The sequence below is a fragment of the Drosophila sulfurigaster genome, chromosome 3 (genome assembly GCF_023558435.1).
Source record: "Drosophila sulfurigaster albostrigata strain 15112-1811.04 chromosome 3, ASM2355843v2, whole genome shotgun sequence".
Classification (NCBI taxonomy): Eukaryota; Metazoa; Arthropoda; class Insecta; order Diptera; family Drosophilidae; genus Drosophila; species Drosophila sulfurigaster.
The window spans coordinates 12,475,441-12,503,251 of record NC_084883.1 but is presented as its reverse complement, the minus strand read 5'-3'; the positions used below and the strand labels follow the sequence as shown (position 1 = coordinate 12,503,251).

At 37.2% G+C, this 27,811-nt stretch overlaps 2 protein-coding genes across 3 annotated transcripts in view; both read right to left on the bottom strand.

Annotated features, from left to right (window-relative positions):
- Positions 1-27,538, bottom strand: part of LOC133843847 (protein king tubby) — a 30,805-nt gene extending 3,267 nt beyond the window's left edge. Inside the window, exons 1-2 of one of the 2 annotated variants that reach the window (XM_062277583.1) lie at positions 27,076-27,538; positions 26,435-26,645 (exon numbers count right to left, since the gene is read on the bottom strand). In XM_062277583.1, coding sequence (XP_062133567.1) covers positions 26,435-26,476 — 42 coding nt within the window. In that variant the 5' untranslated portion in view covers positions 26,477-26,645; positions 27,076-27,538. The remainder of the gene's footprint in view (positions 1-26,434; positions 26,646-27,075) is intronic. The other variant, XM_062277585.1, reaches the window with a different exon arrangement.
- Positions 1,635-3,907, bottom strand: LOC133842722 (glycerophosphocholine phosphodiesterase GPCPD1). The gene has a single exon (XM_062275930.1). The coding sequence runs from the start codon at positions 3,709-3,711 to the stop codon at positions 1,681-1,683; it is 2,031 nt and encodes a 676-aa protein (XP_062131914.1). The 5' UTR covers positions 3,712-3,907; the 3' UTR covers positions 1,635-1,680.
- Positions 27,539-27,811: the final 273 nt, after the last annotated feature.

Genomic DNA, 27,811 nt, shown 5'->3' with positions numbered 1-27,811 from the left:
TTTAGAAGTATTCATTAATAAAGAGCAGAAAAAACAAGAAAGAAACTTAAAATCTACCATGAAATTCTGAATTTTGCCAAAACATATCGGTATATTCATTAAAAACATTCTTTTGAAAATATTCTTTTCTTCTTCTTCATGCAAATCGTTATATTACCCTTCTAAATTTGGGTCGCGGGTATGAAGAGTACAGGCCAATTTGGACATATTAACTTAACAACAGTAAGCAGTAAGCAACATAGTAAAGAATTGTTTGAGTGATATATATTTTGGAAAACCCATAACATAAGACTTTTGAATGTCAAAAATGAAACAAATTTCCGCTGCAATAATTTCTACTTAAATTGCTGTAAACAAGTCGATGAAATAATAATTCTATTTGTGTTTTCACATGTGCTGAACATTATAAATCAATAAATGCAGATAGTAAACAAAAAATCGCACGTTTATTTAAATGATTTATGGCCCCTTTGGCAGACGATACGATTAGAACAACAAATGTGGCGATATCTTTATGACAGCCCACGGGGAGCAACAAGCGTATACTTAATATTTACTAACAGTTCAAACTCTTTTTTCACGACAAAAATATATGTAATATTTATTTACAGTGGAAAGGAAAATTAAATGAGAAGAGTAAAGATGACTTCATTGCCCATTTTCAAGCTGCTAAGCAAAGCTTTTGTTACATCGCTTTCATATTCATTTATTTAACTGCTTCTGACTTTAGGTCTATTACTTAATGACTTTATAACTAGAACAATAGCCAACTGAGACAAATTGATGTAGAATAATTGGCTGCAGAAATATTCTAAATCGAGCGCATAACCTAATTATAAATAAGTTGCACTTAATTAGCATTTGATTGCCGTCGCAATTGCGCCGCGTATACTTAATGTATTCATAGTGATTTTCTTTGTATATAATATATAGTATAATTTAGTAGATGTATAGTAGGTACAATATATTTATTATACAAGTATAATTTTCTCATTTGCCATTTAGCAAAGCAAAGTGAGAAACGCAAATGAGCAAATAGCTGAAAGTTGTTCGTATGCATGGATACCCACAACAAGTATACGACACCGTGACATCCCAATTCAAGCGCACAACTATTAATCCCCATGCAAAGAGGGACCGACATGGGTGATTGTCGCCGTTGCCGTTGCAGTTGCATCATCATCAGCTTCAGCATATGTTGCACCGCAGGGCAGCTGCGTTGCCTTTCGTTGACCACTTTGCCTGGGGCTTGTCGCTTTTGACATGACATGACATTACAGCGAATGGGACTGCGAGTGAGCGACTGAGCACGTTGATGGCAATGATTTCATTAAACATTTAAATTCAAGTTCAGCGCAAAGACAACAACAGCAACAACAACAACAACAACTATTAAAAAAGCGAAAACAAATGTAAAACGCTTGCAAACTGCGCCGCTGTTTAAAAGATACTTTTTCCATGCCAGGACTAAATGTGTTTTCAATTTTTCCTTCTCTTTCTCTTTCTCAATGGGGAAACAATGCACGTTCCGCTTTGCAAACTTCTGCGAGGAAAAAGCAATTATGTGGAAATCCCTTTTACAGCTTTTCAGTTGCTCCGAAGCGAGCTAAGCGCAGTGAGGAAATTGACGTTAGTTTCTAGTGCACATTTTTATTGCTCTCAATAAATCTACAGAGTGAACTACAGCAAGTTGACATTACTCAGGATGCTTTCGATGGTCGCATTGTGAACCCGCTGTTTGCCAGCGGACGCACACTGCAGCTGAAAGAACTCGGGCAGATCGTCTTCCGCCTCAAAGGCGCTCGTCTTGTTCGCCGGCAGCCAAAGATCCATGCGATCGTAGACCACGCCGTTGGGTCCCTGCTGAATGAACCAATCGATCGACGTACGATCCTTGAGGTCCGATCCCCAGAGTAGCATCAGCGGCACTTGCGACTTAGCGCGTTGCACCAGCGATGGATCAGCCTTGATGAACACCGCATTGGGCACAATTCCCGCCAGATCGAAGGCCTGGGCAAAGTTAATGCTCTGCTCCACGGTGCTAGTGCGTGGATCGACAAACGGATTCTCCACGCTGCTGGTGAGGAACAGCACTGGATACATGTTCTGCTTGAAGCGCAGCAGCGTGCACAGATCCGCATCGAAGCTCTTGATGATGTTCAGCCGACCACAGCCATGACGTTCCACCACCTGCAATATGCGATCGACAAACAGATTTTTGTCGATCGTCTGCTCGCTCTCATACACTCCATTCAATTTGAGTTGCGGCCACTTGATCTCAATATCAAAGCCCACAGTTAGGTTGACGTTCTTGAAGAAGTCTTGGAGTGTGGGAAAGAGTCGTTGCTCCACTTGCTCCACATTGTCGTGGGCGGGATACTCGATGATCTTGTTGTTAACCACCTGATAGGTCTTCAGCTGCTTCAGCTGCTCGTACGTGATGTCCTTGATCAGCACTTCGGTCAGATCGTTGGCAGTCGTGGGAGTCTTCGAATCGATGCACACCCGTATGGAGTAATCATGATGTATGATGGGCACCAGATCGCTGGTCAATTGCACATCGAACTCGACCATGTCGGCACCCAATTGTCCCGCCGCCTGCATCGTGGCCAGCGTGTTCTCAATCAGTGGCGCAGCTGTTGTGGCTGTGAGTGACAAACTCTTGCCCAGACCCCGATGACCGATCTCCAGCTCTGTCCAGTTGTGGCGCCAATAGTTCACAAAGCTGGTGCGAAAGTCTGAGCTGCCATTGACCATCGGTTGCACCACCAAATACTCCAGTTGCAGAGCACCCACAACGCGTTGCCACAGCGGCGACAGCAGCGGCAAAGTCAAGTTACCTTCGCTGCCTGCCAAAGCCTGCGGCTGCAGTTGAGCTGTGCCTAGGAGACGCACTGTGTCCTGCTGCTCGCCATAGATCTGCAGTTGGTAGGCGACTTGCGACAGCTGATCGACTGCAATGTGAAACATGAGCAGATCCTTCGATTGATCGTAGCGCACGCCAAACTCGGGCTGCGATCGCAACTTGCTGTCGCTGTAGACAAGACGAACGTACTCCACATTGGCAGTGGCAGAGCTGAGAATGGGCGACAGATTCTCTGGATGCACAGGCTGCACTCGCAATCGCAGATGAGCGTCCTCGGGCAGCGTTGATTCTTCCAGCTGCAAAGCCTCGCGGAACACCTTGAGCTGCACAATGCTGCCAGCTTTCTGTAGCCAGCCGCGTGTCAACTGCCGCTCGCCATCGATGATGCTGAGAACGTCGGTGCGATTCACCGCGTACTTTGTGGTGTTGAAGCTGCGCGGATGCACATGCGACTCCCAGCGGCGGATTTGCACGCCACCCGAACGCGCCACGGCGCCGACAAAGTAACGATACTCGACGCTGCTGTTTTGCGGCAACAGCAGCGTTCCTTGCCACACGTTGTGCAACTCGGTGCGATTGAGGAGTACGGCACGATTCGCCTGCCATTCGCCAAGAGCTGCCAGATTACCGACTAGAGCGGGACGCTCGTGGGCAGCGAGTTGATCCTCAGGCAGTACGGTGAGCGTGACGTTGAACGCGAGTGGCGCGTTGCGTTTGAGGGGCACGAAACGGCGTGCGGCATAATACTTTTCGTAGTACGAATCACTGTCGCAATGCGTGGCCACCGGCAACAGGCAAAGAGCGCTCAGCCAGGCGATGCCCAGTGCCACAAAGGTCTTGCCCATGGCAAACGGAAGAGTTTTCTGTCTGAGTTGTGAACTCGGCGACGAACGCGTCGCGACTGGTGGCAACAGCTTTAGGTGGCTCTCGCTCAGTGTGTTTGTGTTATCACTGTGGCGCAATGGGCGATTTACGACACATCTTGGCGAGGCGATAAATGCTCGCGGTAGCAGCTCAATCGCTATCAGCACAGCGAGTGCGAATTGTCAACTGAATGAATCGAGTTGAAATTCAAATTCACAATGGAAATGGAAATGGAAGTGGGGAAGTGGAATGAAATGAATTGGTTGCGCTGTCAGACCAGTTTCGCACGTGTTGCACACAGATACAGATTACATTTGCATTGACAGATACAGATACAGATACAGATAGTATAAACACATCTACATATATCTCAGTTGATGCTGCAGAGATACAGCTACAGTTGATGCCACAGATATAGACAGAGATACAGTTGATTCTGCAGCTACAGATACAATTTCGGCTGTAGTTAGTTTCGACTACAGCTACAGATACTTTTACAGCTACAACTACAACTACAACAACAACTACAGACGACGTCATCAGTTGTCGGCGGCAGGCAACGCGCAAAAATAATAAATGAATTTGATTTTGAGAGCTGCGCAAAAGCGTTCGTTCGCCTTGATGGGGTTCGCCTCAGTACATCAATCAGTCAGTTTGTCAATCACTATTCATTTACTCACTCACTCAGTCATTCATTCATTTACTTATTCATTCACACACTCAATTCGCATGCGCCTCGCTGTGGGGTCAATTCAAACCTAGAATTCTATTCAAATGCCCAAAAACTTTGTCAACTGTCGCGTAATTTATCTGCAATTACATATTCACTACTACACAAGTGCATGTGAGTATGTGTGAGTGTATGAGTACTCGTTACTGTAGTTGTAGCTGCGACATTTCGTGGTTTTACGGTTCACCGTTGTTTGCGCACTTTTTTTTGGACTGCGTGTGTGGGAAACCTATTTTCGCAAATGCGCTTGAGGAAAAGAAGAAACAGTTTGATAGAGATGGGAACACATTTAGAACAATGTAAAAAGTTAGTGTACGATATAGTAAAAAAAGTGTAGAACAAATTCACTTATATTAAAAAAATAATTCCTCCTTTTATATCTCTTCAAGTTTACAAGTTTCAACAAAATAATTTAAAAATGCAGAATCTATATACAATATTTTATGAACTCGCTAAATAAGTATTATTATTTTGTGAGGGAAAGAGATTACTGCAACCCATCGGATGTATAACTTTCCCATCAGTTCAACTTCTTGAAGTATTTTAATCGATCTGAAGTTTGCGAAGACCTCTATTTTTATTAAGTGTTTCCCTAGGATTCTACTTAGAAATATTGAACTCACAATACTTTGATATATTAGTTTGTTTTAAATTCTTTACTTCACTTTCATTTAAATTTTAAATTATAATACATTAAAAATGTAAGAATTTATATAAGATGTTATTCTAGATATTATATTTTATCAACTTTTAAAATATTATATGTATGGATCATATCAGGAATACTAACTTCCTAATTGACATCTGTATTTAAAATGGCAAGATTGTATAAATAATTTAAGAATCAAGATATATTTTTGATCTATGTATAATCTTTTATGAACTGTCACAAAATATATAGATTATAATGTTTCAAAACTTTCAAGTGAAAAATCCCCATTGACATTTCGAATTCTCTTATTTTAAATTCGAAACATATATTTAATATGTAAGAGTCTGGATAAGTACTTGATCACCTTTTATAAACAGGCAAAATACTAACTTCCTCATTGACTTTTTAACTCATACTGTATTTGCTTATCAAAAATTATATCACATACTCAGCATTAAGATTTTACAAGCTGCCAACGCTAACGTCGTCAAATTATGACTATGATATATAGCTGACAAGGGAAAAATCGGTTGAGAAATGAGTTTACGAGAGTGCGCAAAAAGATATGGGCATTTTAGAATCCTCCGACATGAGAGATAGTTGATGAGTGCAAAAGAAATGCCATACAACATCAAAAAAAAAAGAAGAAAAATATAATAACAGTATGCGCCAAGTACTCGTTACAAGGTTAGTACCACTTTATGGCCCAAAAGAAAGTCAGTCAGAGAGAGTCATGTGCAGTAGAAGCAACAGAGGTTGGCAGAAGCAGCTGGCTGGCTGCATATTTGATATGGGTTATTAAATTCAATGTCACACATAAATTCTCACCAAAAATAAGCAGAATTAATGGTCAAACATCAAAAATGCAGCGCAATGTTTTGCGTCTTTGAAATGTGAGTGAGTGTATTACACATACACACATATTCATATTCATTTTCATTTTCATTCTCATTTTGCCAGACAAATTTGCGTAAAATTAAAGGGCGTTACAGTGAGCTATAAACAGCATGTGCTGCCTCACGCATACACACGCACAACACATGCTTAAATGCTTGTAATGTTTTTGGGGTCGTGCAATAAAATGATTACTCATACGCCGCGTGGCACGACCAAATTGATAAAGTCAGCACCACAAGGCAAGCTTAGACAGCTGCTAATACTCTAATTGAGAGTTGCATGGATATGTTTACACAATATTGAATTTTATGATTGAATAAGCGTGTTAATGGTGACAATTATGTTAACTTAATTTTAAAGCTAGAGTCAAGATTTTTGATCGGATAAGTAAAAATGTGAAAGTTATTCAAGAAATATTTTATATGGAAAAAGCTACTTTGATTTACATTATGGTATATTTTAAAGTATATAGTATATAGATATACCAAACGCTACCTTCAGTATATTTTAGTATTTTTAAATATGATATATATATATATATATATATTTTTTTTTTTTTTTTTAATTCCGACTGTTTTAGTAAATATTTCTGGTATATCTTACGCTCTATGGTTAGAATGTAATAATCTTCAGTATATTTTGGGAATGTTCTAGTATATTAATTTGATATATTTAGAAAATAATGGGTATCTCATAGTCGATCACTCTCGACTGTAACTTTCTGACTTGTTAAGATTCACGTAGTTAACTCGAGCACAGTCGCTGCATAAATATGTTTGATACATTTATAATTTAAATTGAATCTGAGTAATGTGAAAACAAACTCGTTGTGTTTGGAGTCAGACCGAACTACTGAATAATTAATGCGTCGCTGAGCAGCCAACAGAGGACTGTCTCTCTTCTCTAGAAGTATCGACGATAACCAATGACCAATGGCTTGGAAAAATACTCATCGATTTGGACGACAACTCACACGAGCTGACGATTAACCTTAGCAGCAAAAAAGGCGAAGAAAATACGAGGCGACCATAAAATGGATATTGGGTTAGCTGCAAACTATTACAAGCTTTTATATCCGCCTTTGACTGTTGGGCTGTTGCCCTCTCGACATGTACGTGCATGCGTGTGAGTGTGTGTGTGTGTGGTCCTTTTTTTATTTGGCATCCATTTAGCCGCCGCTTCATTAAGCCATAAGCCCAATCCACCTTTTTTTCCTGCTGGAGTACATCGATGTTGTCATGTCATGTCCTGTTTCTGCCTTTGTCCCTGTCTCTTTTTCTCTCTCTCTCTCTCTGTTCTAGCTGTCTCTGTTTGTGGCACTCACAATGAGTTCTTCATTGGAATGTGCGTCACATATCTTGCCATAAGCTTAAAGCCGGATTAAATGAATTTACCACCTTGTCTGTGACGCTGATTGCGACTCCAGGCCTAAAGTGCTTTGTTTTCCCAGCTTTGTGAATTCAATTTAAAGACTCGACTTGGCCTCAACATCAGCCTCATCGAGTCTGCAATTTATTCTTTTATTTGGTCCACAAACAAAGAGCTTATTTACCACAATTCAGCTTCAATAAGGATTTACTACTCTCGTATGTCATCAAGGATGATAAATCTGATTATAAGCATGATGCTCTTAAATTCAATATGTCAAACACGTTTTCTTCTTTCGCAACGAAGTCTATTGATTCTGTATCAAATTTATATTAGAGTTTAAGTCACGTCTCTGCTGCACTTTAATTTTATTTGTAGTAGTGAGAGGCTTACACAAAACTTGTTTAAAGCATTCGTACATTAAGTTATCATTTTGCTAAATATTTCTCGCTTATTGGTTTTGCCATTTGGTGTTAATTGCTTTGTGAATTTAATTATGTTTAATTTTTTTTTATTTTACTATAGCAAAAAGCATTTATGAATAGTTAATAGGATGTCTTTTTTACATGTTTGTTTTTCTAATAACATTTATTATTTGAGCTGTTTAATAATGTCAAAGGCGCTTTAGACGGTATTAAGTTTTAATTAAATTTTGAAATTGGATACACTTTTTTGTGCTGCATTAGCTACTATGTTATGAAGCTTTAATAATTATTTGTGCTTTATGGTATTATAATCTGCATTTGCAGGAATTTTTGTACCCGGTAAAAGAAAATATTTTGTAGTAGCTTTGGTTGATAATCTGGTATATTTTGTAACTTATGGTATATTTGGAATATAGATATATCAAATACAGCTTTCGGTATATTTTAGTATTATACTGTCTGGGACTACATTTGGTATATTTTATATCTCTATAGTATATTGTGAGTGTAATACTATATTTATAAACCAAATAAATCTTTCGATATATTTTAGTGTTGGGTAACCAATTCGGTATATTTGGTACTCTATGGTATATTTTAAATGTTGAACTCTATGTCGAATATATGACTTATGTACATTTCAGTATTATTTCGGTATATTAATATAGTATATATAATATTTTTAATAATACCGCTTTGTTAATTTATTAAACATTTTCAACTACAAGTGCAGCAGTCGAGAGTGCGAAACATGCTTTAAAAAATTTGGCAATAGTTTCTGCTTCCCCTAGAAATTTATGTCAAATGTTTGCTTGAATAAATTCTGCAGACTATGCAATATATCATAAGTGCGGCTGAGCTCTTGCAATAAGTTATTATGCTTGCCAGTCGCTGCAGAGAGACGTGACATTATTTCAAAACACATTCAACTACGGATAGCGATAGAAAGTGAATACTTGACATTCGCACAGATTTTATTAGCCAGATTATTCGACACAGAAAATCAAAAAAACATAAAATGTCTTAATGATGTGTGTTGGCAAAATGCTTGGATTAAATCTTAGCCACAATTTTTGGGGAGGCCTTTTACGAGTAAGCTGCTAAAGCATTCTAGCATTGTTTAATATCCGGCTTTAAGGCTTTAAATAGCTGGCTTTTTCTTCCTTTTTTTTTTTTTTTTTTTTTTTGGGACCGACGACAGTTTCAGGTAATAAAAAAAAGGGGAGCGAGAGGCAAGCTCGCATGCAAAAATGTTGTGATGCTTGTCGTATGTACTCGGAACATTTATTTCTTTGTCAGCTTGTTACTTCGTTGCGATTACGAAAGTACAACAGACAATAAGAAAGTGCTGTGTGGCTCTGTGGCTTTGCCTTTTCAGAGTTCGTTTTTGCAGCAGTTGATTTTCCTCTCTAACATTTTACGAGGCATGACACAAAAGTTGTGCCAGTTTGTCGCCAAAGTTTGTCGCAGCAACAGCGGCAGCAGTGGCAGCATCTTCACCTGGCATTGAAGATTAGAAAATAACTGAAGAAAAGAATGCCACTTTACGGTTGAGCTCTTGAGAATAGTACGTCTGATGCCCGCTTGTAATACTATTTGCGAATCCTTATGGCTCTTGGGCAGAAATTAGCCACGTTTTGTAGTGGCCTAAATGGCTCAATTGCCTCTGCACTTTGTATGCAAATTTTCGAGCCAACAATAATAACAATGGCCGACGTCGACGGCGACAGCGACGACGACGGTGACGTCGACTGCGGCGTTGGCGGCTGCTGGGCGCGCCTGAAAGTATGCAGTAAAATGTGACGAGTTGGCATGTTGGCAGTGGGGCAAGTGGCAAGTGGCAAGTGACTGGGCATGTGAGAAAGGCACGCAGCGGCACAAAGGCCAAAGCGCAAAGTAACAGAGCTTCGGGCAAATGGCAGCCTTTGTTGTGTTGACACACACACACACACAGGCACACACAGACATACCCGCTAACACACACAGACGAACACGCTTTTTGCATGCACGCGGGTTAACAATGAGTCCATGGATTTCACTCGTTAGCACCCCGAACATGGATGAAGTCAACATGTTTGCTACAAAAGGTCAAATTCGGATCAAGCATTTCATCAGCAAAGAGAAGGGAATATGCTGCTGCTGTTGCTGTTGCTTCAGTCCTCTGACAGTTCAATAAAGGCAAAGTCAAACAGCAACAGAAGCTGCCACGAGACGTCGCCTTAGCTTGCTTTCTCGCTCTCGCACTCAAGCTTGCTGTTTCTTTCTAACTCGCTTCCGCTGTGGTCAATGTTCGCCTGGTCTGTGTGTAAATATTTGTGTAGCACAAACAAAGGTTGCCTTGTCCATCTGTCTGCCTGAAGCTGCCTGGCTAGGCGAAGGCAAAGGTGCTACCATTAATATTTATGCGCCATGTCGCAACAGCGAGTATGTGGCAAGTCTTTAACACGGAATACTCGGGTTCATTTGGATGCTGGACGAGCACGATGGTGATAAAGGTGAATGACGCTGCGTAACAATGTGAGTGAATGAATACAACAATTTGTTACATTTTCAACTAGCGAAATATATTTATTATTACGGGCCAACTTTCGGTGCATTGTTAGTGCTGCATGAACGATTTCAATGCTAAAGTTAGAGCACAAAGTTGCGTGCTGCAGAAAAGTTTTGTGCGGTTTGCCGTAAGTATTTTAATTAATGGCCCAATGTTCTTGGCCAAGATACTTTTTAATAAGAAATGCTTCTTGCACCCAGCTGCAACATGGCCAACCGAAAGATAAGACTTTTAAAGACAGCGAGCGTCGTTTAGGTCACGTTATTGTGTAAATAACCTGAATTCCGTTTTGAAGGCTAATCCTTTTTCAGTTTGCTGACAAGCCAACCCTGAACTCTGAAATCCTTTTGCTCTATTCCTCCGTCTATTTCTCGTTATCAAAGTGAAAAGTGAAAAACTCAACTGAGCATTGCAATTGCTGCGTTTTTCCTTTGCTTTCCAATGACGGTTTAAGCCCTTTAAAAGCGCCACGAAATTGCACATAAAATTCCACACAAGCCACCAACACATGAATACATATACATATGTATAGAAGTATGCGTGTGTGTGTGTGCGTATTTACGGTCTAGCATAGCCGCAGAATTTCACATATTCATTTCATATTTTGGCAGGCATTCCATATTCTATCGAGCCACTCGTAGATTTATATCCGTTATACTCTTTGAAAATGTTTGTGGAAAAGAATGCTAGACTAGAGTATAGAAAATGTATCTAGGAAGTAGTTGACAAATCAATTGAATATAATAGAGTAACGTCATAAGTTGATGTGCTTAAATAAGTTAGGAAGCTACAGACTTTTACTCGAATTTGGGATGCCCGCAACTACTTAGTCAATGAAAGGAAAACTAAATTAATATAACAAAAATATATATATTGAAATATCCCAATGCTTTATTTCGTATATCGATATAGTACATCACTGAGAATATAGTCTAGAACAAATTTGAATCTATATCTATATATATGTGCTCATATGTACACTAGAAATTTCTCCTTCTGCCAGTTACTTACATTCCCTGTCGGTACAATGTTATAATATCCTTCTCTCCTATGGGTAACAGGCTTAAAAATATTGTTTTCATTCGACCTATTTTTGATGTATTTTGGAAATGCTTGGTTGTATTTTGTTTAGAGATTTTTAAGCTTTAATAATCACATTAGAAATATTAATAGAAATTACTAAAGACTCGGTTAGAGTTAACGCTCTTATGCTTTTATTTTTTAGTTAAGTTGAAAATAAATAAATATAGAGAAGCTATTATATTACTCATATTGAAAAATGTAATACATTTTACTCAATACTAAATGCACATCCTAAATGTAATACAATTGTCATTTCTAATATTCTTTGCTAAACACTTAGCTGTTCCATTTCTATAAGTATTTCATAGTTGAGCATCATTCGCGTTAACATTTTATTTTCTTTTTGCTTTGCTTTTTTCTTCAATAGCCATTCCGAGACTGCATTTTAAGACTGCTCTAACTCACGTCTGCTTTTGCTATTTATTGTGTCTAAGTGAACTTACAGCACAGTTCGACTTTGAGTGCTTTTAAAAAGGATGCACAAATGTAGTTGAGGATTTGAGGATTTGATCGAGCTCTGCGATGCGATGTAATAACCTTACATGACAACATTGTTGAACAGTCTCGTTTAATCCGCTTGGAAAACTCGCAACTGCTTGTTGCCAATTTCCTAGGAAAAGTTCAATGCGAACTCTCTCTCTCTCTCTTCTCTATTTTCTGTTTTTATTCCAAGTATGATGATAAATAGGAATGAATGTTGCCTGGATTGGACGTGGGGGAATTGACAAGTTTGCCTGTGGTTTGGCTTTGGCTTTGGCTTTCGCTCTTAATGAGCAACAGCATCGCATTCACATATACACACATATGAGTATATCCTGTATTAAACCCTTAAATGCTTGGCTTGTCATCGGCAAAAACGAACTGATTTAATATTAACGAACAGCGGAACAACAGAAGCAACAGAAACAGCAACAACAGCAGCTCAGACTGTCGATTGGGGAGCCTCTGGAGGCTCTGAGAAATGCATTTCATCAGACCTCCGGCTATCAAAGTCGAATGACAGAGCCGTATCCGGCAACTGACCCCTCGGGCATTTTCATAATTCACGTGCAATTACGTGCGAGTGTTTGCCGAAGGAGTCGCATTTGGCGCAGAGCATAAAGGACAAGGGACACGATTGTGGATTGTGATTGCCAACGCATTCATTTGATTGTCCAAATTGGCATTTAATTACGCTAATTACGCTGCCATGTTCAGTCCGCTTAACTTGTGTAAAATTCATCCAAATGTGCAGCAACTAATCAAAAGCTTTTAGACATCTCTCTTTATCCCTCTCTCTGTCTCTGTCTTTGTCTGCCTTAAGCTATTGCGTCAAGTGTTTCACTCAAAAGCCAACAACTTTTTTTCTAGTATCATCTCATAATCATCCTAGCGCTGCGTTGTCCTTGTCCTTGTGTCTTTAAGTCGTCTTCGCTCAGGTGTGTGCAGTGGCAAACCCTCTCGAGTGGCAGCAAGTGACAACTGTCGACAGCGGTCGTGTTGCATGCAACAATTGCTTTAATTATGTCGAATTGGCTGCTGCATAAGTAAAAGTACAAGCTGAGCAGATTAAACGACGGGCTGGCTGTCATTTGAGGCAACGTTCTTAATTAGTTGCCAGCTTCCTGAGGATGTCATTTTGATTGCGTCGTCGTCGTCGCAAAATGAATTCAAAACATTTATCATATATTAAGCGGGAGTCAAATTTCCCTTTTCGTGAATACGCCCAGAGACACGATGAATTAAAAATGCAAAATATACAAGCTTATTGCGGTAAACTTCATTAATATATTCTGCGAATCCTACATCGAATTTTATAATTCCTTTCATTTCACATGTGTGCACAGATTTTTCTATATAAAATATGCAGCTATCGCTATTGATGCCAAATTTATTTTTCGGTTGTTTTTAACAAGAACTTTCATTAATTCCCAGAAAAACAACATGCTAAATATTAATGTTGCATATTTTTTTTAAATAAATCAATAAAATTCCGTTGGGGAAAATTCTAGAAAAAAAGTGAAAACTATGCTCGGATGGAAAAAATTGTTAACCAGAAATCTCTTCACAAAGGCTATATTTAAATGCAGTTTTCCAAGAAGTAAAATTGCTTTAAGGACAGCAATATAACAAGAGTTGTTTTTTGTGTAAATGCGTTAGAAAAAATTCTTGAAAAATGCAAAAATTGTAAAACAGAAATTTCTTCTGTATTTAAATGCTGCTTAACAAGAAGCAAAAATTATTAAGTGAGACTTTGGAGAAACGTAAGAATACAAACATTTATTTTTTCATATTTCAGTACTATTTTTTGAATGAGTAAAATTAATCCTAATCCTTAGAAAAGATAGTATTTAATTAACAGAGTTGCTTTATATAAATGCTTTAGGGAAAATTCTTGGAAAAAAGTGAAAAACTATGCTACAACTTTTATAACTTAAATCTGTATTTAAATTGGGCTTTAAAAATAAGTAAAATTTGTCTAATATATAACAAATATAGCTAAAACAAAAGTTTGTTTATATAAATACTATATTAAAAACAATTTTTAATAATCTATATTTCAAAGCTATTATATAAGAAGTAAAAATACTTTATAAAAAGTCGAAAGTCGAAGGTGTACAAAATTTAATTACTCAAATCCTCAATGAAATGCTGTTCAACAAAAAAGTAAAATTAGTCCAATCCCTAGAAAAGCAATCAATCAATGGTTTTTTTTTTATAAAAATGCCTAAAGAAAATTCTTGGAAAAAAGTAAAAAACTATGCTACAAAAAGCAAAAATTGTACAACTGAAATTGTGTTTTAACAAGAAGCAAGGATTGGACTAATCTCCTAGCAAAGATTGCAATCAAATAACAGTTTTGTTTTGTACCTTTTTTCTAAACAAAATTCATTGATTTAACAATTTCCGCATTCTTTCAATATCCTTGGAAAACACATTAAAATACTTTGAGTGAAGCCAGTATCAGTGTGTCTGTCCTTTTCGTTGATTACCATCAATAAGGTATTGAATATTTGCATAAAAACAACATTTGGCCTGTCCCTCTTATTGGATTTGCTTTTCATTTGTGCTGTACTTTGTTTTGTTAGCATAATCGTATGCAGAATTGATGTGCCAATATCAATTTGCAAAGTTTTCTTTGTGCATTCCTCTCTGCTAACGTGTCTAAAATGTTGCAGAAATGTTTGCACAATTGAGCGACCTTCAGTTGCATATTGTGAGTGTTTCCATAAGACACAGACAAAGATAAGAAATATGTACACACAAACACACACACACACACACACACACGGACGTAGACGTAGACAGTTAGAAAGAGACACAGACAGGTGTCAGTGGAGTAAACAGTCCGACGGTGCTGAGCGAGAACACATAATACATCATCAACTAGCAACTAGCAACTACCCACCGATAGAGGGCGTCCCTTTGTGGTTAGTTCAGTTGAGTGGAAGGAGGAGGTTTGTATGCGGACATGTTTGCCTTGGCTTCTCGCAAGCGTCAGAAGAAAGTTTTATCAATAAAAATTGCTGCTTAATGTTGCTGCAACAACAACAATCGAGTTGTTGCATTGCCCTTTCTACAAAACGAAGTCGAAGGATATTCTGACGAATACAACAACAACAACAACAACAACAACAATAAAAACGTTGTCATGGTTTTTTTCGATGGAGCAGCTTTTAAATTGCATTCATTTTGCAATTTCATTTGCAGTTTTAGCGCACGTTGCGAGTTAACGCGAATAGCCTTTTGCCAAAGGGAGTGGTGAAAGGGGCGAAAAGCAGGGAAGGGAAGGGAAAGGAAGGGTATACATACATATGTACATGGAATGGCACGCCAATATCACATTTTGAATTGTTTTCAATCGACATTTGCGCCCTTGAGCTAGGTACCCCGTATTTTTTCTTTTTGTTTCCATGATTTCAATACTTAAGGGACGCCAAACGAGTACAAATATGTGTGTGCATGTGTGTGTGTGTCAGCTGGGTGTGTCGGTGTGTGTTAAAAGCAAACATAACAATTTGATTAAAACATGCAAATTGCATTAAAGGACGAGTTATCCTTGAATGAGCCAAATGCGCTACAAAGCACGCAAAAGCAATTTGTCAGCTTTACTATAATGTTCGTTATCGATAAACTCGATAAAGAGTGTTTAAAATAAAAACTCGTGGGTTTAAACAAAAAAAAAATGGACACTAAAAATTAATATTTTCTTATTTAATTATTATTATATGTTAATACGATTTAATATTAAGAATAGTTGATTGTAATTATATTTAAGTACAATTTTCACTTTTACACGATAGAAAATGTGAAAAATTAATATTCATTAATATTCATAATATTCAAAGCTACAGAGAGAAAATATCGATAATTCTGTACAAAATGCGATAATTATTATATAATATAATATATTAATACAATCTAATACGTAATTTGTTGTTGCTTAGTCCACTTGCATTAAATATCTTTGTTTGTTATCGAAACTAATGAATAAATAATCATTAAACAAATTAATTTTTATTTATTAAATGTTAATTAATTCATTCCACTAAATATTTAACCACATGATTACCTAAGCTAAGTTCGTGTATACATTAATAAAATAAATATTTATAGTAGTTATAGAAATAGAACATTATGAAAAATAACTATTATTCTGTGTTAAAATATTTTATATTTCAGTTTTATTTTATTTTATTGATGTTATATTTTAATAAATCCAGTTACTTCGTATTTTAGGTTGTTAATCAAATGAAACGTAAAAATAATATGTTAGTCGCTTCAATAAAAATGCTGTTTACATTATTGTGACCTCAACTGACTTTTATTGTTGTGCTAAGATGTTAAGCAACATCAGTTTTACGAGCTTTTTATACGCATCATAAAGCAAGTAGATAACCTTTAGAACAAAGGAATGCAGAACTATGGCTACGCTCGACTAAATTTCTTGCTCATCAAGTATACGCCACGTGTGCTGGCTAATTATGATTTGATATCTGAACCTATAATTTAATACCGGGGCGAATCATTTTCCCATTGACCTAATTACACTAATATCAAAAATGTTCAATCAAATTCATTAAATAAAGATTAAAGCTCTTCGCTGTGACAAGAGTCAAGACCTTGCATTATAATTAATGGTCCTGTAGACGTGACAAAGGTGTCTAAAAGAGAAATACAGAGAGCGAGAGATGATAGAGAATCCAACAACTGTTTCCAACAAATGCTCCCATTAATTGTCATGAAAGATTTATGACCAGGAATTTCAATACAAATATTTATTAAATTTCTCTTCTTTTTTTGTGATACGATAAAAACAATGGAAAGCAGTTATCTATGCGAATGGTTGAAAGGGCAAAGTAATTTAATTGCCATCAAGCATACGCCGTGTATGCTACTCGTGTACTCTGTATTATATTGAGGGCGTTTTTTGTTATTGTAAGTCGTAAAGTAGAACAAACGCGACGCATAATCGATAAAAAACAGAAACACAACACAACAATGGCAGCTGACAAAAGGTGCAGAGAGTCGATTGAAATGCAGGTGCAAGGACACTAAAAAACAAACACCCACAAAACAGCGCTCGTCGGTGATTAGAAAAGCGTCCACGCAGCTGGCCAAATAAATGAATGAATGAATGAATGGCTGGACAGAGCGAGGACAATGGCAAAGCGAACGCGAATGCGAGCGAGGACATTGGTCGTTAGTTTATTGTGTGCTCGGCCAATGGCAGGCGTGGCTCACATGTCCGATAGATCAATGGCACTTCGATTTGTGTCCAGGCGACAGGTTGACGCCAAGCCTAACTAATCGAACTTGCCAGCGACATGTTGATGCGTGTTGTTGTGCCACACAAACAATGCCAGTGCCGTTGCTTTTAATTAAGACGAATGCCGAGGTGAACAACACTCAATTGATTCTAGCGGCTTGGATTTCTATCGATTATATTCATTCACATCGCTGGCCACCTCATTATAGTGGATGGCAAAAGCAATTGCATTGCAAATGAGCAAATACTCGAGGCAAGCTGGCGTTAATATTACGGCTTATTTAATATCGCTCATACGTCATGTTGGTCGACGGCAACGGCTGCGCTTATTCTGTCACTTTTTTGTGCAACGCCCTAAGCCCCTGTCTGTCGCTCTCTCTCTCTGTTTCTCTCTGTCTGCCTCTCTCTTACGTCGTGTGCTTATCCCACTTTGCGTTATTACAAAATCACTTTCCTTTACTCCGCGGCCCAACTGCCTTTTAGCCGCCTTGACAGGTGTTAGGCAGGAGGCGGAGACGTAAACGGAGGCACAAAAGCGGACAAGTGCCAACTGAAAATCCAGTTCAAAAAAAAAAATTCACCAAGGCTGCCGAGTGGCTGGCACAGTTACTGTTACTGTCGCTTCTTCTTTTTATACCTGTTACCCGTAGGGTAGAAAGGTATCACAATTTTGTGCCCTCAGCAAATGTATGGCATAGGCTGAAGAAATCATCTCCGACCTCATAAAGTACATATATTCTTGATCAGTGTCAACATTCGAAACAAAATAGCCATATCTCAAAGGCGATCAATAAAAATTGTTATAATAATTTGACAACACTTGTTATATCAATATAGCAAATATTCATTTCTGTATATTTCAGTATTATTGTTAGATCAATTTAGTATATTTAGCTGGTAGTACCACACTGTTCATTTGGCATCAATATACCAAATATACTTTACGGTATATTTCACTATTTTGGTATATTAATTTATGATATTTAAATGATTACATTGCATTATTCGGTATATTTTAAGAATAATATCGCATTGGTTTGATTTTATTGAAAATGGGTTTCTCTCTGTCCTGAAAAATTGGTTGTAGCAATTAATTAAGAAAATCCTTTTTTTTGGGAAAACGCCAACTTACAACGAGTTTAAGTAGCTTTGGCTGACAATGTAGTATATATTTGGTATTTGTTTTATGGTATTATTGGCATGTAGTACAATATCAATATATCAAATACACCCCTTGGTATATTTTTGTTTTATTCTGGTATATTAATTTTGTATATCTTAAGAATAATATCGCATTGTTCAGTTTTTATTAAAAATGGGTAGCAGGTATCTCACAGTCGAGTAGCTTTCTCACTTTTTTTGTGCAACCTCTTTTTGCGTGTCAGATTTTTTGTGCGCCGAGGAGACAGATTATTAAATGATCATCGTAGTTGGGTACTTGTTGAGCACTGAATAGAGGCTGTCGATGACAGCTTTACAACGAACTTGTCCGGCCATCTAATCCATGGCACTCTCTTTATTATGAATTGCAAACTTAATAGCAGCATCAATCAATACGAGGAAATTTAACATATTATGCGCGATATTTGTTGACAGCAAAAGCTTCACTTAAATAGTAGAAATAAAAATAAGGAAACGCGTGCTGAGCTTTTCCAACTCCAAGCTATGACCTACAAAAAAATTAAAAGCACCACAATAAACACACTTTATGGCTGTCGACTCTTTGGCGCTTATGACAGGCATTCAAATGAAACAGCCAAACAAATTTCCCCAGCTCACAACCCCCAAGAACCCATCAAGTTTATGCTTGAAGCGAATACATAATTATGTCGACAGCTGACTGAGCGTGGGAGCGAAGAATATCTTCGTTATAAATCAGAATTTATATCGGATGGAAGCAAGTTTATATTCCTCGAATTTCGACACCTGCAAGAGGGAAATTCCAGTGAAAAACCCTCATAAATCAGAAGTTAAATTGCCTGGACGCAAAATTTCATTTTAAAGTTAGCCCTAATTGCAATAATTGGGTTAAACAGTTAACCACAAAGTCAGCGAAAGAAAATGAGAACTTGAGGCAACTTTCAGCTCGTTCTTCATAGTAATAAATACAAATGCATAAAAGAGAGTTTATTTTTGGTATTTCAAACCTTGTTCGCGAGCAATAATTGAGCCATTTCTTCTATATTTTATTCCAGCCACAAGTTGCGTGTTTTTAGTATAAGCTATAAATATCCTTGCAGCAACCAGCGAACGAACCCCAACATAATAAAATAAAAAGGAACTTATTACTGCATTCCTGTTGCTGAAAGCAACCCACGCATCGTCGACTGGCTCTGGCATTGGCTTTGGCTGTGTGTGTTTGCTTTTAGCCTTTGCAGCGGTTTCGGTTCATGTTGTTTGGACTTTCCGCTGCATTTCCTTACAACTTTTCATAATTGGCCATCAAATGGAATGCGTCTCACAGAATTGGCTGTTGAAAACGCATTAAATTTAATGACCATGCCTTTAAAGTTAAACACATTTATTTATTTGTTTATTCCGCAACTTTCAGCTGGCCTCCCCCCGAAACATTTCGGACCACTGATGAACTTGTTATTCTTTGGCAAGTGAAGAGCACAGAAATAAAGTATGCAATAATTAATTCGCGTGAAACAGCTCGTTGCAGAACTTTTCTCGAAAACTCGACGAAAACAGAACAACTGTTTTTTTTTGCCTTTTTTTGGCTGTCGCGTGCTAAATTTTGTGGTTTCTCCGCGCAGCACGACCTTTGACGGAGGCTCTTCCTTTTGCCTCCTCCACTTGTGCACCGCAGTTGATACTTCTAATTTGCGGCACAGTCTGATTGTTTGGCATTCTGTCGGCTAATTGCGGACAACCTTTAAGCAGATGCCACTCCCACCGATGCTGCTGCTTGCCACGAAAACTACTTTAATTTTTGACCCAATTAGCTGGCGGGCTAATTGCATTGGAGTGTCCTTTAGTGCTGTGCTTTTTGGCTAAGCAGATAATACCAACTAGTATAAATGTTAGTTGGTTGGTGTTTGTCCTTGTTATTGACAGTCCATTAAATAGGCAAGCAAACCAATTTACCAAAAACAACATACAAATTGCCAGCATTTCCATTTCAAGTGGTCGACTTTTCAAATGAAATTTTAATGCGTTTAATTGAAATTCAAGTGTTAAAATATTCTCATTAAACATTCAATGGTTTAAGACTTTAATGCACACTTCAATACCCTTGCTGCACACTTCAAACTGGGTGTTGCTGTATTTTTTATTACGAGACTAACAATACTCTGGATTTTTAAAGAAGGGATTTAAGCGAATCTTGGTATAAATATAGGTAAGCTGAAATTCTATTTATTGATTTAATATCAACTTGTGTTTTTTCTTTAACATTTCTAGATGCTGATATAAATTCCATTTCATTAAATTGCTTTAGATGTTCTGAAAATGAGGCCAGCATCAATTGATTATCCACGATGTGTCTTTAGAGAAAACGGAAAAGTAAATCAAACTTTGTTTAAAAATAGCTAGGATAAAATGATAAAATTTAATATCCATTGAATATCAATAGATTCCGTTTCATTAAATGTTTCTCTACACATTCTGTAAATATATTGTTAGCAACTCTCTGCTCATTACCTGATTTATTCTCTGTTTTGCTTAGAAAGAATTCAAAAAGTAAATTAAACTTGGTATTGAAATGTTAAATAGGGAATGCTAAAATTATATTAAGTATTAATACCTATATTTAGCTACTAATTCCATTTAATTAACTTGATTTAATCACTATTAATGAGACTGAGACTGAAAGTAATCAATTAGTAATGCTGTTTTTTTTACCGAGAAGTAAATCAAACTAGGTATAAAAATAGATAAGCTCAAATGCTAAGACTTCATTGACATTATATCAAATTAAGTATTTTCGTATTGTGAGTTTAATTTAATTAACTTGATTAACACATTCTGTCAAAGAAACTGTCAGCAATCGAAGATCAATAAATATATATAGAGTGTCTTCTAGTGCCACATTCCACTCTTTGTTGGAAATGTCACTTGATTTCAATTAGTATTCACAACATTTCAATACAAGTGCTCACTAATTAACCAGCCTCCTGCTTCCTCCAGCTGCAATTATTTTGCAATTAAAACGTAATAATGTTACAAGCGAATGTACTCATTATATTTGAATTCATTTGGCCATTCATGTTTAATGTTGCCCATCCAATTTCTGGTGCTGAGTGCACAAATTTGCATTAATATTTAATCACTTCCATAGATTCGCTAAATGGAAATGACACAACCAATTTGTAGATGCTGCAGATAGTTGCATGCGAATTTAACTGAAACAATTGGATGATTAAGGATTCAATAAACTGCTGTCAATCAATAACACTCTGCATCTACTTTTGGGAATGTCCATCTGGGACTTCGTTTGTGTCACTGTCAATAAGAAGACAAACCGCATTTAATCAAAGTTGCAGTGGCAGTTTATCAATGTCTGTCTGTGACACACAGAATTACAAGTTGTGCAAACAATTTGATTATAAATTAACGATTTAATTTTACAAACTGTTGAACAACTTTAATTGCGAACAGAGACGAGAATTGGAACAAAGCTATTAAAGAATATGTAATAGACGAAGTTGAAATTGTGAACCTAAACATAAATTTTATTCTAAGAGATTCTCGTTTTAGTTGGAATATCATTGCTTTCGTATATAAAGTTGGTATCTAGTCGAGCATGCTCCCAGTACAAACTTGGTGCAATCAAAAAGCTTTAAAATTCAAACCTGCTGTGAAGCTACTTTATTCCCTCAGTCTCAGTCGACTGCTGAGGTGAAACTTTTCCCGACTGCTCTGCGAAATTGAATCAAGTTGGCAGCGCTGCTGCAGCAATTGGCATAGCTTGCTGCTCGGTGGCAAATTGCAATTCACGGAATCTGCAATTGAAATGAGGCCTCACAGCAGGACGCGTTCGCATTGCATAAATTGCAAATTACGACAAAATGTTGCCGTGTATTACGAGATTTTTTCCTGCCGCGTTTATATCTCTACTTCTTTGTTCTACGAGTATATGGGTGACGTAAAAAAAGAGTGTGAAGGCTGCTGTCGAGTGCTCTAGACTTTGACATACCCAAAGTTTAAATTTTCATCTAAGTTTGCAGAAGTTTAGTCCACATGCTGCTCAACTATTAATCCACATACAGTATGCATAATTTATGTGAATACCTCACGTGTTAGTTACAGGGTATAGAAATCTGCTGCTTATATGTTCATCTAATACAAGGTTTTTTTGTCTGGCATCCTTGTGAGCCTTTGCTTCTCGGCTTTTAGCCACAAATTGCAGAAGCTGTGTAAAAGGGAATCCCCCAGAAAGTACGTGAAGTCGTATCATAGCCAGGACTAGGAGGACATGCCAACAAAGCCCCAAAAAGTTGGCTTAGTATGTTTTTGATGTTCTTGCTTGCTTGCTGTTTAGTGCAATGGAGCAAAGTTTCCAATTTTGTGGTTTGCTTTTTACGTTGTCCTACATGATTGTGGCAAACAGAATGTTTTTTTTTCGTTTTGCTTGTTGGCCAAACTTGTTAGCTGGGCCCCCAAAGAGTCAAAGGAGTAGAAGTGCAGTACAATGAGTGCGAGTATTGGATTCGTATGCCGACGGGACGTTTTCAGCAGCAATAGGTCAAGAACCCTAACGCAACACCCCTTAAATTACAATCCTGCCAAGTCAAGAAAGAAATGCCGAAAAGGCACCGACAACAGCAACAGCAACAGCAAAAACAAAAGCCATAGCGATGCGTCATTTCCGTTTAGAATTTTGTGTGGGGATTTAATACCCACTACCCAGAGGGTAGGAGGGTAGTATAGCTCTGTGCCTTTTCTGACTCCATAAAGCATAAAGTATATGGGTAAATATCTGAGGGATTTGTCGCGTGCGACAGTCTTTACAGTGGAAAAAACATAAACTGAAACAATTTTAAAAATAAAAAATTTTTATTCTTATAGCTTTAGATTAGTACTTAAATTAGAGCTAAGAATGGTTTTAGAATTTTTTTTCTGATTTGCTTTCTGTTCTGATTATTGCAAAAATAAACAAATTCATACGAACGAATTTTTTCATTGTTTTCGTGAAACAGAACAAGTTCCTTAAATCAATCTTAGCTCTAAATATAGTGCTAATCGAAAGCTTTAAGAATAACCTTCACTTATTTTAAAAAATGTTTTAGTTTATGTTTTTTTTCTCTGTAAAGACGGTAGCAAGTGACAAATTCCGTCTGAAAATTACCCAGAATTTTTTATCAACGTCAACTGTCTAGGCGATATAGACAAGTTAATGTGCTTGTTTCTCTTATTGAACAGCTAGATCTCAGAGGCTATAAAATATAGAACAAAAATGTTTTGCCAGCACTTGGTATATTAATATGCCATACATACATTTCGGAGTATTTTAATATTTTTAGGTACATTAATTTGGTACATTTAAAAAATAATACTGCTCGGTGCGGTATATTAAAAAAACAGTTATACTTATGTGGTATATTTTGTGGTATATTTAAGAAAACGGGTATATTAAGTTGGTATATTCACTAGATAATACCGTATCGTTCAGTATATTTTAGTATGTTTTCGGTATTCTTATTTGGTATTTTTTAAAACCACACTATTTGGTTTTAATTGATAATCAGTAGTGGGTATCTCACAGTCGATCACACTCGATTGAAGCTTTCTTACTTGTTTGGGAAGGAGGTTTTGGTTTTTGGCCTAACTGTTAACCGTTAGCCACATTTGCCAAACGTGTTGAATACTGTGAGGTGTGTGGCCCGTGGCATTGATGGCCATTGAGCGTGGGTGGTGTGATGTGACTGGGAGTATTTTGACTTTTGACAGCAACACACATCGAATACGGCAGCAATATGTGGCCATTTAAGCAGCTACAGACATTACGCCACTTAATGTGAGCAGACGCCTTTCTTGGCTTGAAGGAATGATGGAGCTCTCTCTCTTTCTCTGTCTCTCTCTGTCTTTCTTCTGAGAGCTTTCACATATGCTCGATAAGTCAGGAGTGCTGTGGTAAATAATTGGCTGACTTATTGCTTGACTCATTGGATTAATTGACACATCGAAGTTGAAGTCGAAATCGATATTCGTATTTGTTCTTTCAGCTGTGGAAAATGTCGCTTGATTCCACGCTAAAAGCCAAAGCTGAATCCAACAATCAAAATATTTGTTCGCTTTTGTGTGTGCATGTGTGCATGTGTGCATGTGTGTGTGTGTGTGTTTGTCGCGTGTGTGCTTGTGTTTGTGTTTATATAATATAATTTACGATAGTTGCCCCTAGTTACGCTGGGCACAACAACAAGAATTCAACTGAACTGAACTGAATTGCACAGCAAAAGGTTCCGCCTTACATTTTGTTTGTTCATTTGGTCTCCTCAAATTTTATTTGAGCTCTCAACGTTGTTGCCTTTATTAATCCTTTGTGTATTTTTATTTTAATCATGAATTATACTGCCACAAGCACAAACATTGTTGCTGATTTATGTTAACTGCAAATTGCATGCTCTTCTCTCTCTCTCTCCCTCTCTCTTTCTATTCTTTCTCTTTGTCTTTTTTGTTCCTCCCTCACATGATTTTTATTCATTACGTTCGAGCTTGTTGCTAAAACAATGTTTACTTTCTTTTATTCGTAGACAGTTTCATTTGCCAAGTGTATGCTCAATCCAAGAGCTCACTTCGCAACCAACAAGTTAAGTGTTGACTTTGCTGGGAATATGGAATACGAGTACTTATTGTAATTCTCATGGATTAAATGCATTATGCTGCTTCACAGCTGCTCAAAACTTTGAAGCTGTGAAATTTAAATAATTGTCAACTTTACCAAAAAGTTACTCAGTGTCAAACTGCAATCGGATTTATGAAGCGAAGGAATAACTTAGAACGAAAAGGATTAAGACTTCATGTAGTAACATAAATAATATATATATATATTCTCAGTCGAATATCTTGAGTAGATTCTAGATTGAACAAGGTTCTTTAAGTGATATTCATTTATTAAAATTATTGTAATATTTTATATGGAAATTTATTGTCAGCACAACCAAAATGGAAAATCGGAGAAGAAACCAGAAGACAATTTGTACATAATTTATTAACGACCTTCATTACCTTATATATATTCTAAATGTGTTCTAACAATCAATTAACTTGTTTGGTATACAAGGAAATAGGAGAACACAATATAGATATATTTTTCATTAAGTTTTAAACCCTTCTTAATTAATAGCGACCTTCTCCACTCGCTATGTTTTTATTAGTGAAATTATTGTAATAATTTATTAATTAGCTTGCTTGAAACACAAGGAAATCAGAGCAAACAATAGAGAACGTCCTTATGGAATAGTTGATATATTCGATGATTGCTTTACGAAGTAATTCTGAATTGGAGCAAATGCTAACATGCAACTTGCAACGATAGCATTTTTATTTTTTGAGTGGGGTGAAGATAAGACCGCCAGGGGGAAAAAATAATGCTAAGAAGTAAAAGCCAATCGATTTCGAGGTTGAAATTCGATTTAATTCGATTCCGTTGTCTGGGGAACACGACACCAGGTGGAGCAAAGCCAAAGAAGACGAAAAAAAGAAGGGGAATGAATTGAAAGTGGGAGTCAAGAAAACAGTATAACACTTCAAAAGTCCTAAGGGTGTCGATTCTGTGAAATGTGATTGAGAATTAAGGCACTCTTTAACTGAGATTGTTATGAAATTTTCAAACTACGTGTTATCGATGAAAGTGCACGAAAATCTAATGAAAAATAATATTCTTTTATCGGAAAACGCCTAATTTAAATTGTTGTTTTATGAAAATACAATTATTTCTTAATTCAAAAATGTTCTTTTTGCGTCATAACATTCAAAATAATTGTAAAAGTATTCAGTTATTTATAGAACCAAAAAAAAATTCTTTCAAAGTTTTTTTTTTGGCAATATCGTAAATGAGATGTCATATATAAGAGAAATATTTCGTCATGTTTTGTCTAACTAATTTAATTTTATGTTGAAATTAGCTTCATTTGTGATTATATGACTCAGACATTTTTGTGCACAGCCATTTTATAAAGATTTTCTTTTCAATTTGTTGTGAAATATAAAAAAGAAATGTGCATTCAGCATTCGCATAACATAAATATTTATATACTCGCATACATTTCAATTGAGAGCGAATGTGTGAGCATTGCCACCTACCTGTTGTTCCATCTTCTGATTGCGGCTGCTAATTGCGGACATTTTGCACTGGGCTTTTGGATGATGATGCTGCTGCTGATGATGACGATGACGATGTTATCTTTGTTGTTGTTATTGCTGTTGTAGTTGTAGTTGTGTTGCTGATGTGCTCGTTAACAAGCTTGAGCACAACTGAGAAATGTTTGCTTTTTCTCGCTCAACTATGCAAAATCTGAGAACAAAACGTGAGGTATTTAACAATTTCCCCAATGACGCGCCAAGACGCTCAACCAAATGTGCAATGTACTTATGCGCACACATACATACATATGTGTTGTCTGCGTAAGTGTGTGTGCGATGCTGACAGCTGCTGTGCAATGTTTGTTGAAAAGGAAATTTATTTGAAAGCAAATGAATGCAGCAAAACAAAAAGCAAAACTAAAACTGAAACTCAAGGCACGGCACGGAAGCAGAATACGCGTTTCTCGTGCTCATTCTCGTTCTGTTTCTGTTTCTCGTACATCTGGCAGAATGAATGGCGCAAAAACCAGCTCAAAATGTGGAAGGACTGCAACAACAACAAAATCACACACACACCCATATAGTAATACACACACATGTGCATAGGCATAAGCACACCTGGTTGTGTGTAGCACCCTTACTTCTAGTGTAGTTGTTGTTGGTTGTTATTTGCTGTTTGTTTTATTTATATTCATATTTGTAGTTTTAGTAGTTGCAATCCAAACTCTTCCACACGCGACAATAGATTACCCATACACATACGTATTTACTTTTGTGTGTGTGCTTGTCGCAATAACCGGCATGCGATCCAATTATGTTTGGTTTGTTGTGGTCGCCGTTTCGACGAATATTTATTTCGTTGTTTGCCTTTTTTGTGGCGGCAAGCGCGAGTAATTTTGTAAATACCTTTTTTTAGCGTTTGGCTCTATTAGCTTTCTATATTTGCACTAGTTCACCGTTCACACATCTCTATGCATTAATGCACATACGAGGCGTTAATTTTTTTGGCGCGTATTTTGCTTTGGCAACGCGGCAGAACGAAGCGCTCTCCGACAACAGCGAAGCGACCACACGGAAACGTTTCAAAACAACAACTGACTGACGGCACCGAAAGCGGTCGTTGTGGGTCACGAAAACTGTGTGCTAGTGCCAATGAAACGTTATGGCAATGAAACAGCCAACCGAAAGGACTATACTGTTCCTTGCATGCACTGTAGGGAGAGAGAGTGTCTTTACTGTTTTGCTCTCTTAGTCAGCACTCTCCTCTTCGTATTACTCGCTCTTCTTTTACTTTGTGACTTCAGTCCGAACTCTATGCACAAACACATGCACGAGACACACGACTAACTTCGACATCGACTTCGCCTTTTAGCTGCA